This window comes from Colossoma macropomum, unplaced genomic scaffold (genome assembly GCF_904425465.1).
Source record: "Colossoma macropomum unplaced genomic scaffold, Colossoma_macropomum, whole genome shotgun sequence".
In the NCBI taxonomy this organism is placed as follows: Eukaryota; Metazoa; Chordata; class Actinopteri; order Characiformes; family Serrasalmidae; genus Colossoma; species Colossoma macropomum.
In genome coordinates, this window is record NW_023494799.1 from 3,122,452 (window position 1) to 3,136,183 (window position 13,732).

The window sequence follows — 13,732 nt, forward strand, 5'->3', positions numbered from 1 at the left end:
TCCTTTTATTTTACTGGGCACTAGCTGTTAAAGGGGAAACTCCACCACCTTTTCAAAATTCCTAATTAAAAGATGTAAATAAAGTAATTCAAGGTGTTTTTAATGTGAAATGCTTCGTTCTTGAATCAGAATTGTTCACAGTGGTGGTGATAGGAACCAGACGTCCACCTCTAAAAGCTCCCTCACAGAAAGTTACTACATGAAATGGTTATGAATTCACTGCCTGATGACTGAGACACTGTTTAAATGACGTTTTTAGCCCAAAATGTATTTTGTGAAATAAAGTACATGCAACTGTAAAGCAAACTAAGCAAAATGTATTTTTTTCCAGATGTATCGTTATTTTACCATCATCATTACACAAAATGTCAAGAAAAAAGCTGCTATATCATGACCCCTGGTTCCCATCACCACCACTGTAAAGAAAAGAGTCAGTAAGTTTCTCTACGATGCACAATTTCACACTCTGAAAGACTTTGCTTACACCTCAACAGCAGAACTGTGCAGGAATTTTTTTTAAATCAGTGGACTTCCCCTTTAATATCCAATGTTCTGCACCTCGGTCTCAAACGTTCTTGAAAATACTATCAACATTCGATGAGTTTACACTCAAGATTGTGCTGTTTCTCGTATACAAACACAGAACAGTCTCACCAGCCACAGATGAGCGTTAAGTGTCGGGATACAAAGAAAAAAAAAAGTCGTGCTGCTTTTCAAACGGCCATTTTCGGTTTAGATTCATTCATTCACTCATATCAAAAAGCAATATAAACACACAACTGCTGTTATGAGTTGGATGTGAGTACTTAAGACTTAAAACCCTTAACTAAAAACCTAATAAAGTGAAGAATTCAGGACAAAAAAACTCAAACTAATGGCTGAGGCTGTTTGCAAGCTGTACACTGTTCACTTCGCAGTGAATGAATGAAGGTTAACTGTTTCTGTTGTTGTGATACTACTAACCCAGGCAGGAAGGGCAGCAGAGCACAAGTATAATCATGATATAATCAAAAGGAAAACGCAGTGAAACAAGATAGGCAACACACGAAAGACAAACCGGCTGCTCATTAATCAGCAAATCGCTCTTTTATCCTCCTCGTTTCTTTTTTTTTTAGGGAAAAAGGAACAAATGACGTCAACACGGAAAGGATTCAGTACAGCTCTTCAGTAGTTCACACAGTTTCGTTTGGTAATAAATTACGAAATACTCACCGTTAAATTCATAGGATGCTGGGCGTAGTTGTGACTGCTCAAGTAATACAAAACATGGATTTAGGAAGCCATGCATACAGTAGAGCTCAAACGAACATTTTCACTTCCAGCCACTAGAGGGCAGCAGCCTCAGGTCCCCGTTAGCAAACGTTTGGGTGGCAAAATTCCAAAGATTTTTTTGTTTTTGTTCTTTTCTAGACATCTCGAGACTCTCAAGCACTTTGTTTTGAATGGGTATAACTTAGAAACTAAATATAATAACTCATATAGAGGGAAAATAACACCTGCTAAGCCTCTGAGCCACAGCCTGACAGCCAGTGACAGTTAGCAGCAGTCGGCGCTTCATAAACACTGATCCACTGTGCAAACCTGCTCAAGTCAGCCTGAGAGGCGTAACGTAGCTACGCTCTTTAAGTAAAGGTTCCTAAATGGTTCTTGGCATGGGTGTATGGTTCTAGGAAAACACCTTTAACCAGTATAGAGCCTCTACATTCTGTGGAGGTGCATTAAAGGGCCCATATGCTACATTTTGCTTGTATTTTATTTTATCCCCTGAGGTCCACTCAACGCTTCTATGGAATTATGTACTAAAAACAGTCATACCTCATTTTTTCTCGACCATTTTCCAACCTCACTTCATCCCTACAACTTAAACAGGCTGTTCTGGTTACTGTGCTCTTTAGACTGAAGCTCTGTTCTGCTTGGATGTGCCTCAAAACGAACTTACACTCCCTCTAACGTCTGGGTGAACAGGCGGGGCTAAACTGTTGTAGCCTGAACAGGCGGATATATGCAAATGCATGTTTGTTTTTGTGACATCACAAAATGAGTGAGTTCGAAATGGGCAGTTTTAGGCAGGTAAGTTTCCATATATGAACTGTATTGACTAGATAGTGAAACTAAACAAGCAAAGCTAGGCAAGTTCAGTTTTCCAGTGATATGGGCCCTTTAAACTTCTTCAGTCTCAGAAATCTTACGAGAACCACCCTTGGAAAGGTTCTTTAGTGAACCAGAAGTGGTTCTCTCGCGGCATCGCTCCAAAGAACCCCTTTCGGCACCTTCATTTGTAAGAGAATAGGCTACGTTTGACTCTGAAGCTCCACGCCAAAAGCAGAATCAGCTGAAATTAATCAATATCAATGATGAAAAAATCGTGATACAGGCTGGTCATTAGTGTCAAGTGTAGAGAATAAACAAACCCACTAAAGGCGTGCAGGTGTGGGTTGCTAAACTTAAAGGGGAAGTCCACCAACTCTTCAAAATTTCTGCACAAGCCAATCAGAACAATGCAAACAAAGTCATTAAGAGTGGTTTAATGTGAAATGCTTCGTTCTAATAAACCAGAATTGACAGTGGTGGTGATGGGAACCAGACGTCTGAAAGAGTTAAATGCCTTTCAAAGCTCCCTCTCAGAAAATTCTCAAATGAAATGATTCTGAATATCCAGTCTGATGATTTAACCTTGTTTTATGATGGTTTAAGCTTTTTGCCTAAAAAGTATTCACAGTGGAGGGTACACGCACGGCGTTGTAAGGCAAAATAGTACCAAAAGAAAATGTATTTTCCCTATTTTACCCTTTCCAATATTGCATATAAAAATCTCTAAGACACACGTAGCCTAGGGTTAACTGGTGATTATGGCTAGTGAGTAAAATGGCTATAGACATTGTTACAGAAATCACGACCCCTGGTTCCCATCACCACCACTGTAAAGTCAAACATCAGTAAATTTAAGTTTCAGACCTGACCTTTTTTACATCAACCACTGAATTAATAAGAAATTCTGAAGCATTGGTGAAGTTCCCCTTCGAAGCTAAACACGTACTGACTGCTGTCTACGGGCATATGGTCAGGGTCAGTGCAACAGCAAGTATACACAGGGCTTTAATAGTACTACTAGCATTATTAGCACTACTAGAACGGGCGCTTAGTGGCTTTTCAATGGAGGACGTCACACATCGACCCTCAAATGAACAGCCTCACTCGGGCTGAGGAGAACAGCTGGGGAAAGCAGTGGCTCGCTGCTGCGGTCACGAACAGGAGCAGAGGAGCAGGAGCTGCGGGCGGAAGCACTCCTCTCCTTTTCAGCCTTTTTCAGTCTGCCCGAGAGAGGGTGGAGTCCTTTCTGATGAACCCAAGTGTTCGATAGCAGTCTTTAGGCCTCGCTGTTTGTTTTGCGTGACGACAGTAAGACAAACACACTCTTGGCAACAGAGGGAGCAACCAGCAGGTTGATATGGATTTGCATTGCTTGTAGATTACAGGAGGTTGGTGGGAGCGGGTCCTGAAGCAGTGTCCTCCGCGATCGTGAGGCAGCACGCGCACCGCCGACGGGTCACGAGCCGAGGCAGGAGCTGCAGGTGAAGCGATGTCGCTGTTTACGAATCCAAGGAATCTGCTGAGAGAGGGGAAAAGACCGCCTTTAATAATGTTTCACAGGTGCTTGCAGGGGTACAATTTATGATCTCATTATGATTTTATAGGAGACGTTTCAGTGCGTCATAAAATCTCAAATTTTACCACATTTCGACGAGCTTATTTTGGAGTTACAGATTTTTAAAAATATCCTGAATTAGGGCAGTATACGATATTTATCGTTATCATGGTTAACATGATAAATGAAGTCACAATACGCCTTTCGGAGCTGGTCTGCCACGATGACTAACTCTTATACAGCCTGAGACCAACGTTGGAAATGTAGGATTATCATCATTTAATCCCAGAAAAAACAGAAAATTAAAAAAAATTGAAAAATGTAAAATAAAAGTAAAATATATAAAAAAAAAAAACCCTCAAGATTCAGCACTATTTCTAAGTTACTATTCAAATCAAAGCAAGTTTGTGAATCAACCGTGTTCAGGCATTTGTACAAAAAGGTTAATTATTTTTTGAGGGTTATTATGTGTTCTTTTATTTCTTCTCTGTATCTGGCTGACATTGTGCTAGTTGCCATCCACTATCACTGTTAAATCTAATGACTGCAAAATAATCGATAATGCGATCAGGCAATTGTTAATTGTTCCAGACCTATTTCTGAGTACATCATGGATATCATCAGTACTTAAAGAATACCAACTGCAAGTTTCCCTAAAGAGAGCCTGATTAGTCCTGTTTAAATGGATTTAGTGCAGCACAGTGTGCGAAACATTGAATAGAGTTTACTGTATTCATAGTATTTCACAACACTTTTTCTGAACATTGTACCACTAGTTCTTTGTCTTTTCCAATTTATCAGATTACAAAAATATTTATCGTGACAGATTGTGTATCGTGAAAATTTCTTTAAGTATTGGGACACTGTATTTTTTAGCCATATCGCACACCCCTACACTGAATATGCAAATGTGACAAGTGAGAACCTATTTACAAAGCAGTGAAACAGACAACAGAAACGACACACAGTGCTTCATATTGCAGCTTTACATTTAAAAATACCCCGAGAATTTTATTTTATCCAAAAAAATGAGCGCATACTTTGCAGATTATTACAATTGCTTATAATATGTCAAAATTGGTTTATATATTTGTAATATTACACAATATTCGTAATATTTCCTATCTGTAATTCATAAGATTTCACAATATTTGTATGAATATTGTACAACGATACTACCGGTTCTTTTTTTTTCCAAATTAGATTACAAAAATATTTATTATGACCTATTGTGTGCCGTGAAAATTTCTTCAAGTATTATGATGCTGTATTTTTTGCCATATCGCCCATGTTTACACTGAATATACAAATGTGACAAAAACAAAACACGGTGCTTTATATTTGAAAATAGCCAGAAACTTTTCTTATAGCCAAAAAAAATGAGTGCATACTGTAAATGATATTACTACAATTGATTATAACATTTCAGAATTGGTTTGGCTGAATCACTGGTAGTTTTATTGTACCCTTGGCATGTCAACAATCATCGCGGTTAAAACACTGAAGTTGAGGATAAACTTCTACAAATGCAGGACTTTAGTGCGTGCTGTCGAAAACTGCTGGGGCATGAACACAGGCAGGTACGGTTCATATAGCAAGGGTGTGATTATTTCAATACAGCATTGAAAAATCAATAAAAATTAAAATATCGCCAATACAAACCCTCTATTTTACTACCTTTCATGGAAAACCAGTGCCAGTGATTAAAAGGCACCTGGGTTCAGCCTATCAGTTTAAAATGGGTGGAGAGAGGGCGGGGGTTATGCTATGGACACACCCAAATTCAAACGACTGAGCTTATTCTCTGAAGAGCTTATAAATTCTAGAGGCACTAGGAGCTGAAAAAGGTCTACTGAATAATTTTTATTTATCTGAGACAAAACAATCAAACTTGGGAGACTCTTGGAGAACGTTTAGATCGGAGGTCACTAATAGACCCAGGCTCTGTCCTATGTGGACCTGGACCTGGACCTGTAACCGATGAACTATGGAGAATTATTTAATTTCGATGGGGTGGTCCTGTTTTAATCGGCGTAACATTTCTAGTCATTACGGTGCTGCTTTAGCGGCCGGGAAACTCACAGACCAATCACATGCGTTGTAAATATCACACGTGACGCTACTCAGCCAATCAGATCTGTGTATTACGATAAGCACTGAGGCTGGACTGAGTGACGCACACACAGGGGAGGGACGAGGCGAGAAACAGCAGTCAGAGAAGAAAGTGAGTCAGAGGGAAGTTATTTCACATGACATTCTCTAAAAAGAGAAAACTGACATTAAATATTGTTTAAATATCACTGAACTGTACTTTATTTGATTTGACATTCAGTTGTTGACTGTATAAGATGTTGATAGACCTACTAGGCTACTTCAGTAAACAGTATGTGGCACTGAATCATGATGCAAGTTAGACATTATGATGTTCCGGCCATTTACTTCAGGAAATTCTTTAACAGGACCTTATTGAATTTTAATTAAGTACCCTTGGTTTTGATGAATATCTGCTTATTCATTCATTTTATTGCATCTGTAACCCTACAGAAATGTCATATTGCTCCATAACGCTATACACGTTTCAATGTTATAAATGTTTACATGTATCAGTAGATACATACATGAAAAGTATTGGACATCAACTTTCCCATATTAGAGCATTCCTAATTTATTTCTCAGAAAATTACCGACCTTGTTGTTCTCTGTGTTCATGCATAAAAGAGTTTTTAAATAATTCTCCTACTGTACTGTCTTTTGTTTTTTATCTACAAATGTCATCACACTGTCAAAATCCAACATATTGTTCACTTTCAGAACAAACAAAAGAATTCAGACAACAAATTAACACAAACAAAAGACTCGTAACAGTTAAGTGGTTAAACAACCTCCTGTCGATGTAAAACACTAAGGGAAGTGGTCAAGGTCAAGCTACCCTCTAGAGATCCACAAACAGATCTGAGCTCAACAACCGCCAAGACATATTTTGAGGTCTAAGTGATTTGTTTATATGGCATTATTTGCCAAAGATGGAATCAAAACCTCTGCTATTTTTGGCCCATGAGGGAGTAGAAGAGTGGTATTTGGATAAATAAAGCATCTAAAAGATGCAATCAGTGGGAACCAGAGGGAACATAAGCCTGGGACAAGAAAAAATACTGTAGTAATGCATTTCACTGTTGTTGGAAGAAAACCTTGTATCTCCAAAATGAAAAACAGGAGAAGGAAAAACATACCTTACTTTTAATGGAAGTCAATGGAACCAGGCTTTTTTCCAAGTCATTCTGGGACGTTTATTTTGGTTCGTTCATCATGAAATTTACACACGATGTAAAGGGCAATAGGCATTTTCAAATTATCTCAAAAACTGAAAAACGTTTTTAGGTTTATTAACCCCGACAGCAGCGATATGTAAATACATATTTGCTGAATTAAAAGTCCATCATAAACCCAAGCAATGCTTTATAAACATTCTAGTCCAGGGGAACTTGTCAAAGTACAATGTTTGTGTTGGGCTGAAAGCCAAAACGCCAAAACGATACATGCATAAAGAAGGTAGGCAGGTTTCAAATCAAGTGCAAAACTTCAAAACACAATTTAAGAAAAAGAATAAGTTGTATACAGTTAAAAAAAAAAATTGTGTCATTGGGTGAAAGGGTGGGGTTAGGGTGACCTTACGTTGGGCCAAACCAAACAGCCTGCTTGGCTGACTTTTGTTATTTTTTTTTATTTATTTATTTTTTTTTAAAAGTAATTTTACATTTTAAAAACATCCACATAGAGTAAAAACGTTCTGACTGTGTCACTAAGGGGACCACAGTGCCATGTTGGTAGGTGAGCTGTAACTCTGTAGCTCTGACGGAGCTCGTCTCATCACCGTTACTGCAGATACAGCCCTGCAGGTGGATGAAGATCAAAAGCAAAATAGCAAAATAGATCAAAACATGAAGATATGTGGAGGCTTTAGATGCGTCTCCAGAAAACGTTACGAGGAGATTAGCTAGATTGGTGGACTGGATCTGTATAGCCTGCATTTCTCAATTTTCTGTTCCACCTTAAATGGTGCTGCAGTTACACCACATACATACATACATACATACATACACATACATACACACACACACACACACACACAATATATGAATTACAAGTGGGCAAATACAAAGCTAACCTCAATAAATGCAATAACTGCAATAATTCCCCTCAATCAATTCATTAATTTACATTAATAAATGCTCTTTAATCATCAAAGACCTCAAAGTTTCTCTTGAAGGTGTTTAATGAGCAGCTAACGAGCAGCACAGCAGAGCAGCTGTTGAGCGCGTATCACTGGCTGATGTAACGCCGCGTCCCAAACCTCACGCTTCTGTACTCCACCTACTACACTAATGAGAGCACTTCTAATGATATAGGTGCTATTTTTACACACTATTTAGTGAGCTGGTATGCGGTTTGGGACGGGGCACTAGTAACACAGTGGGAAATCTCAGCCGTTTAGATTTCACTACAGCAACAAATCAAATAAAATCAAGGCAACATACTCAAATATATCAGATAATACGCTTTAAAAATTAGATTTAAAAAGTGATTTAAAAAAAAAAAACACAATTTAGTGCCTTTGCTGGATTGATTATGGCTTTGCTCTGCTGAACGAACTTAATGTTGCAAACCAAAATGGTGGCAGCACGACTGTGATGTCATCGGAATACTATCAATTCCAATTAAAAGTTTTTCCAAGAGCCACTTAGGGAACCTTGAAGGCCCAATCCCATTTTACCCCTCGTCCTTACCACTTAGCCCTACCCCTCCGTTTTGCACATACACGCCTAGGGGTCGGGTGTACCGATTCTTGTTGAGATAGATGGGTGGGGCGAAGGTTTGGGGCTACACGGCATTGCCCCTCTTTGAAGGCATATGATTCCCTAAAGGCAGTGTATCACTGCAGACTGGGAGGGTCGCCTACAGAGCGGCGCTAGTAGCTGTTAATGAAGTGATGCTCTTTTTTTTTTGAGGGTCCCATTTCATAGGGGAGATTTCAACCACTAGCCCTTGTAACTCAGTTGCAAGGGGCAAACTGACCCTTGAAAATGAGCGGTAGGGGTAAAAATATGAAATGGGATTGGGCCTAATCAATATTCTCAGTCATCATTTACCTTCTTGAGGGGGGTCTACGTTGATATCTTCTGTCTCTGTGTCGTCCCTCATCTCCTCATCCTCATCTTCTTCCTCTTCCAGCTCGCTGGCGATCAGCTGTCTGGCCAGTTTAATGTTGAGGCCTTCGTTGTAATGCATCTTCCTCATCATCTCAAACTGCTTCTTCTTGGCTGTAAAAAAAATAAAAAACACGAACTTTTATAGCTCGAGCCGCAGTGAAATACAGCCTCACATCCAGAGCTGCACAAGTCGTCCAAGGTCGTGGGAGCAATGAGAGATTTCTGAGCTACTGTTTGGGGAGGCACACCACAGGGCTTATGGGTAAAGACACAAATCAGAAAAGTCCGTGGCTGTACTGTCACTATATATCCAGTCTTCCTGAGGGACACTGCCCCACACACACACACACACACACACACACACACACACACACACACACACACACACACACACGGGAAATTGATTTCAGACTCCAAGCTCTGAGCTTTGAAGAAATATTTCAAAGCTGCTGTTCAACAAACTGGTGGCACAAGAGACCTCCACTATAAACACACTCACATTCGGAAATAAGTCAGGAAACTGAAGAAGGCATGTTTGAAGAAGCTGGTACAGACAATTTATCTGGAGTTAAATCTGTGGACAAAAAAAGGAACAGGCAATTCACCTTATTTCACCCTTCTAAGTACTTACTGGGCGATTTCTAAGCATCTCAGGCAGTTTTAATATCAATTGCTTAAATAATTTGTTAAAACCAATTCAGATAAACCCCCCACAAAACTCCATTCAATGGTAAAATACTGTTCAGCCCATTAGCCTAAATACACACTGCTCTAAGAGCAGACTACGAAGCTGAGAGAAAATGTACACATTTAGCTGAGAAACTTTAAAGGCTGACCAAAATGCACTTAAAGCAACAGTTACCAAAATAATACTGCTGCTGTAGGTGTGCACAAGCATTATAGGCCAGATTTAAAGCCGGACACCAAAACTGACCTTTTATCTTGTTAGTTCATGTTCTTGGTCATATTTAGCATAATTCATAATATCATATCAAACACTAGCGCTGCGTTCACATGTTTGCATTGAAAAAATGTTGTTCCACACTTCATAGCGGTAAGCAACCGACAGCGGCATGAAGCGCTTGCGAGAGCGTTACTGGTGAAAATGCATGATTATCTGAGTTTTAGCGGTGTAGATTGATTATTTAAAGCCGGGGTTACACTACAAGACTTTTACCCCAATTTTAGCCCGATTCTCAGTCAGTAGTCTGCAGATTTTTGAGTCAGTCAGAGTCGACAGTTGGAGAGAGAGTCGAGTTGTGTTTGAGGGGTGCAGACTCAGATTTCTGCCTCCCAATCGCGTTTCAGACCAGTCAGAGTTCATTAAACATGTTTGTTTTTGACCCGACTCTGAGTGTAATCTAGTGTAAACTGGTCAACGACTCAATCTGAACGGATTCCTGCAACAACCAATGAAAATAGAGCGTGAAAGAAGAAAATGCAGCAAGTAAACAAAGAAAAACGGTAAAAAGTCTCTCACGTGTGGAGCCAAGCTTTTAAATGAGCTGAGTTTAAGACACGAGCACAAACTCTGAAAAATACACTGATCACATTTTTAAATCCATATTCCACACTTAAAACTTAAACCTGCTGCTTTTTTACTCTGTCGGCGTAAACGGCAGAGAAAACAGCAGCAAGCCGCTCTAACTTTGTGTATTTGCACCTCCTAGTAACGAGAGTTTGCGCAAGTTCATTGAGCTCCATTCGGTTTAGAAACAGCCTAAAGGTTGAGTGTTGTGTGATCCCTAATCGTTTTGTGTGGATCCTCAATATTTCAGTCAATAGTGTGAGAAGTCTTTTTATAATCTGTTAAGACTTTAAAAGTCGTGTACTGTACCCAAGGCTTAAGATAGAAAAAGTCAGGACGTCGCTCTGAACTCTTATTATTTGTTGTATTATACTGGATTCACCTGGAATTCAACAACGAGATGTTTGGCGTCCATAGCTCTCCAAAAGATCCAACGTTTGGTTTATTTTTCAAGCCTTAAAATAACCCCAAAATTCACAACCCCTGTTTAAAGTTCCTCATTAAAAACAACCTAGGTTATTTCAATGTGTCCACAGCACAAACCCCACCCACTCTCCTCCCACTTTACTCCGACAGGATGCCTAGTTCTGATTATTAATACTGGAGGCCAAATTAGAAACAGTAGTAAGAGAGGAGGGCAAAGACAGTGATAGCTGTATAATTCCAGTACTGCTTTAAAGGTTCATTTATCCCATTTTTTTACACTGTATAGTAATCAATTCACCCTTGACGATAAACATGGATTAAAACAAGCAAAACATGTCGTCCAGCCTAATTACGCCATCTTTTCAACTTTGCTTCCTAATCACTACCATTGTGGCCTCAGACTGTGCACAGGGCTGCCCATTTATAAAAGTGTACTCAGCTGGAAAACGGATTAGTCACAGTGACTGTTCAGCCCATTAGCCTAAATGCACACTGTTCTAAGAACGAATGACTGTGAAGCAGAGAGAAAACGTACATATTTCACTGGGAAAGTGCAAAGGCTGACCAAACTGCACTTAATGCAACAGTTACTCAAACAGTAATGTGGCTGTAGGGTGTTAAATAAAGCTCTTGTGCAGGCCAGATTTAAAGTCAACCTGAAAGTAAAACTGACCTTTTTTATCCTTAAGTTTGTGTTACTGGTTACATTAAACATGACTCATCATATAATCTAAAAGACAAAATTCTGCTTTTCTATTAATTTTTAATCCGAGAGTAGTGTCTACTGCTCTTCTCATTTCTGATCATGTCTGACCTCCCCCTCCCACCATGTCCAACCATCACAAAGAGTCAAGGCTCAGCTGGCTTAGAGACCCTTTCTGATATCATTTCACTCACAAATACGTTACAAAACCGAAGGAGAACCCACAACGATTCCCCATTCATGTGGACTTTAAAGAGTACGGCCCAATCCCATTTCTCCCCTCGCCGCTACAGCTTAGCCCTACACCTCCGCAAGCAAGCCTCAGCAAGATGGCTGAACAAGCACCCAAAGAAACCCACAAATGTGAGAATTTTCTCCTTTAAAAAATTACGATAACCATTGTATTATCTTAGTACAGGGAGATTCACTCGAAAGAGGCCCCGAATATTCTGCTGTAACTCCTGTTAGGATGAAGCAATCTGAACCAAAATAATACACTACAGACCTTGGCGTGTGTGTAATCGACTACGTTACATGCGATGCTGGAAGTGATCTCCGTTCTCTGCCAGACACATGAAGGGGTACGGGGGTCTGCAACCGGAAGTTGCAAACGGAGGTTAAACGTCACGACGGCTGTCCTCCGCCTACCTCATCGCTCCGACGCAGGAGCATCTCAGCTTGTTCGAAGCTCCATATACTGAGGAGCTCATTGCACGTTGTTTTGTTCAGATCGCTTTGTCCTAGAGAGAGTTATTACAGAATATTCGGGGCCTCTTTCGAGTGAATCTCCCTGTACTACCTTATGTATCTTAGTTTAATGTTGTTTCAGTGTATTATGGTCATTTTCTTAATAACAAACACAAGAATCACTAGTAGTACGCCAATGACTCGGTAGCTAGCTGGCTAATCTAACCGTTAGATTGGAGCCGGCTAATCTCTCTCTCTCTCTCTCTCTCTCTATCTATATCTATATATATATACATACACACACACACACACACACACACACACACACACACACACACACACACACACACCCCCTCCCTGTCATTGTTTATGCAACAGAGAAGTTGCTTGAACTGGGCTTTTTTCGAGCGCTGTAGAATCATTAACCTTTTAAAACACAGGAAATCAAAATGAACCTTGACCCCATGACCAAAAATCATATCCAGCCTGAAAATACATGCATTGTTACAACCGAAATTCATAGTAGGGATGTAAGATAACATCAAAATCACAGTGGCAACTGGTAGAGGATTGTTTAATAATAAAAACCGATCAGCATCTGACGGTTCATTCCCATATCAGCACTTAGTATCTGAAAAGAAACGGAGGAGAACTGACAGACTAAAGCTCAGACTGCCTGCTGGCTGAACTGAGATGTAAGCAGTGTAAAAGGACAAAGGGAAAATTATATTTATTAAAAAACACACACAAAAAAAACAGCAGTATGAGTGCCGGCTCTGGATGGCTGACTTCAGTTTGTGCACTCGCTCATACAAATGTAGCAGCACAAAACACTGAGGTGAACAGCAGGACACTCGAGGACACGAGACCCAAAATGACCCACCCTGCTCCTCTGGAGTCAGCTCCTCTTCCTCCTCACTGCTCTCCTCCTCCTGCCTCATAAAGCGAGGCTCCGCACCTTCAGCTGCTGCCAGTCTGGGGCAGAGAAAGATAAAAAAAAAGGAAGAAAGAAATTAAAAGCAGACAGAGGAAACGGACACAAACACATACATCATATTTACTATGTGTGGCTGTAAGTTTCAACACCTCGGTCAAATTTCTTGTTTGGTTGATTTTCGTTGAAGTGAACAAATTTAAATCTGACATTTTTGTGCACAATGTCCATTTATTTGATGAGTTTAAAATATTGAGAACAAACATAAAACAAAAAATATAAAATGCACCATAATGTTTGTACAGGTCACAGTTTACATTTCATTTTATAATATGTGTAACATATATGTGTAAGGGCAACAGGTATTTTTGAATTATGTCAAAAACTGAAAAACATCAAAAATGGAGATACGTTTTCTTCCGAGATTTTATATATATATATTAGCTTAATCTTTATGTATGAAGCACCTTTGTAACTTTGTAATTTTGTAACTTTACAACTATATTGTTATCCGATTTGTCTTATTCTTCTCTTTTATTATTATTATTTTTTGTCGTTTTTTCTCGTCCCTCATTTCTCCCATAGACTCCCATTCATTTTC

At 39.6% G+C, this 13,732-nt stretch overlaps 1 protein-coding gene across 3 annotated transcripts in view; it reads right to left on the bottom strand.

The window, feature by feature from the left end:
* Positions 1-1,067: 1,067 nt before the first annotated feature.
* The window catches only part of ppp1r2 (protein phosphatase 1, regulatory (inhibitor) subunit 2), a 43,748-nt gene continuing 31,083 nt past the window's right edge, over positions 1,068-13,732 (bottom strand). The window contains exons 4-6 of one of the 3 annotated variants that reach the window (XM_036586278.1): positions 13,081-13,172; positions 8,794-8,964; positions 1,068-3,607 (exon numbers count right to left, since the gene is read on the bottom strand). In XM_036586278.1, coding sequence (XP_036442171.1) covers positions 3,591-3,607; positions 8,794-8,964; positions 13,081-13,172 — 280 coding nt within the window. In that variant the 3' untranslated portion in view covers positions 1,068-3,590. Of the gene's footprint in view, positions 3,611-7,424; positions 7,537-8,793; positions 8,965-13,080; positions 13,173-13,732 lie in introns of those variants that run through there. The other 2 variants (XM_036586277.1, XM_036586279.1) reach the window with 2 other exon arrangements.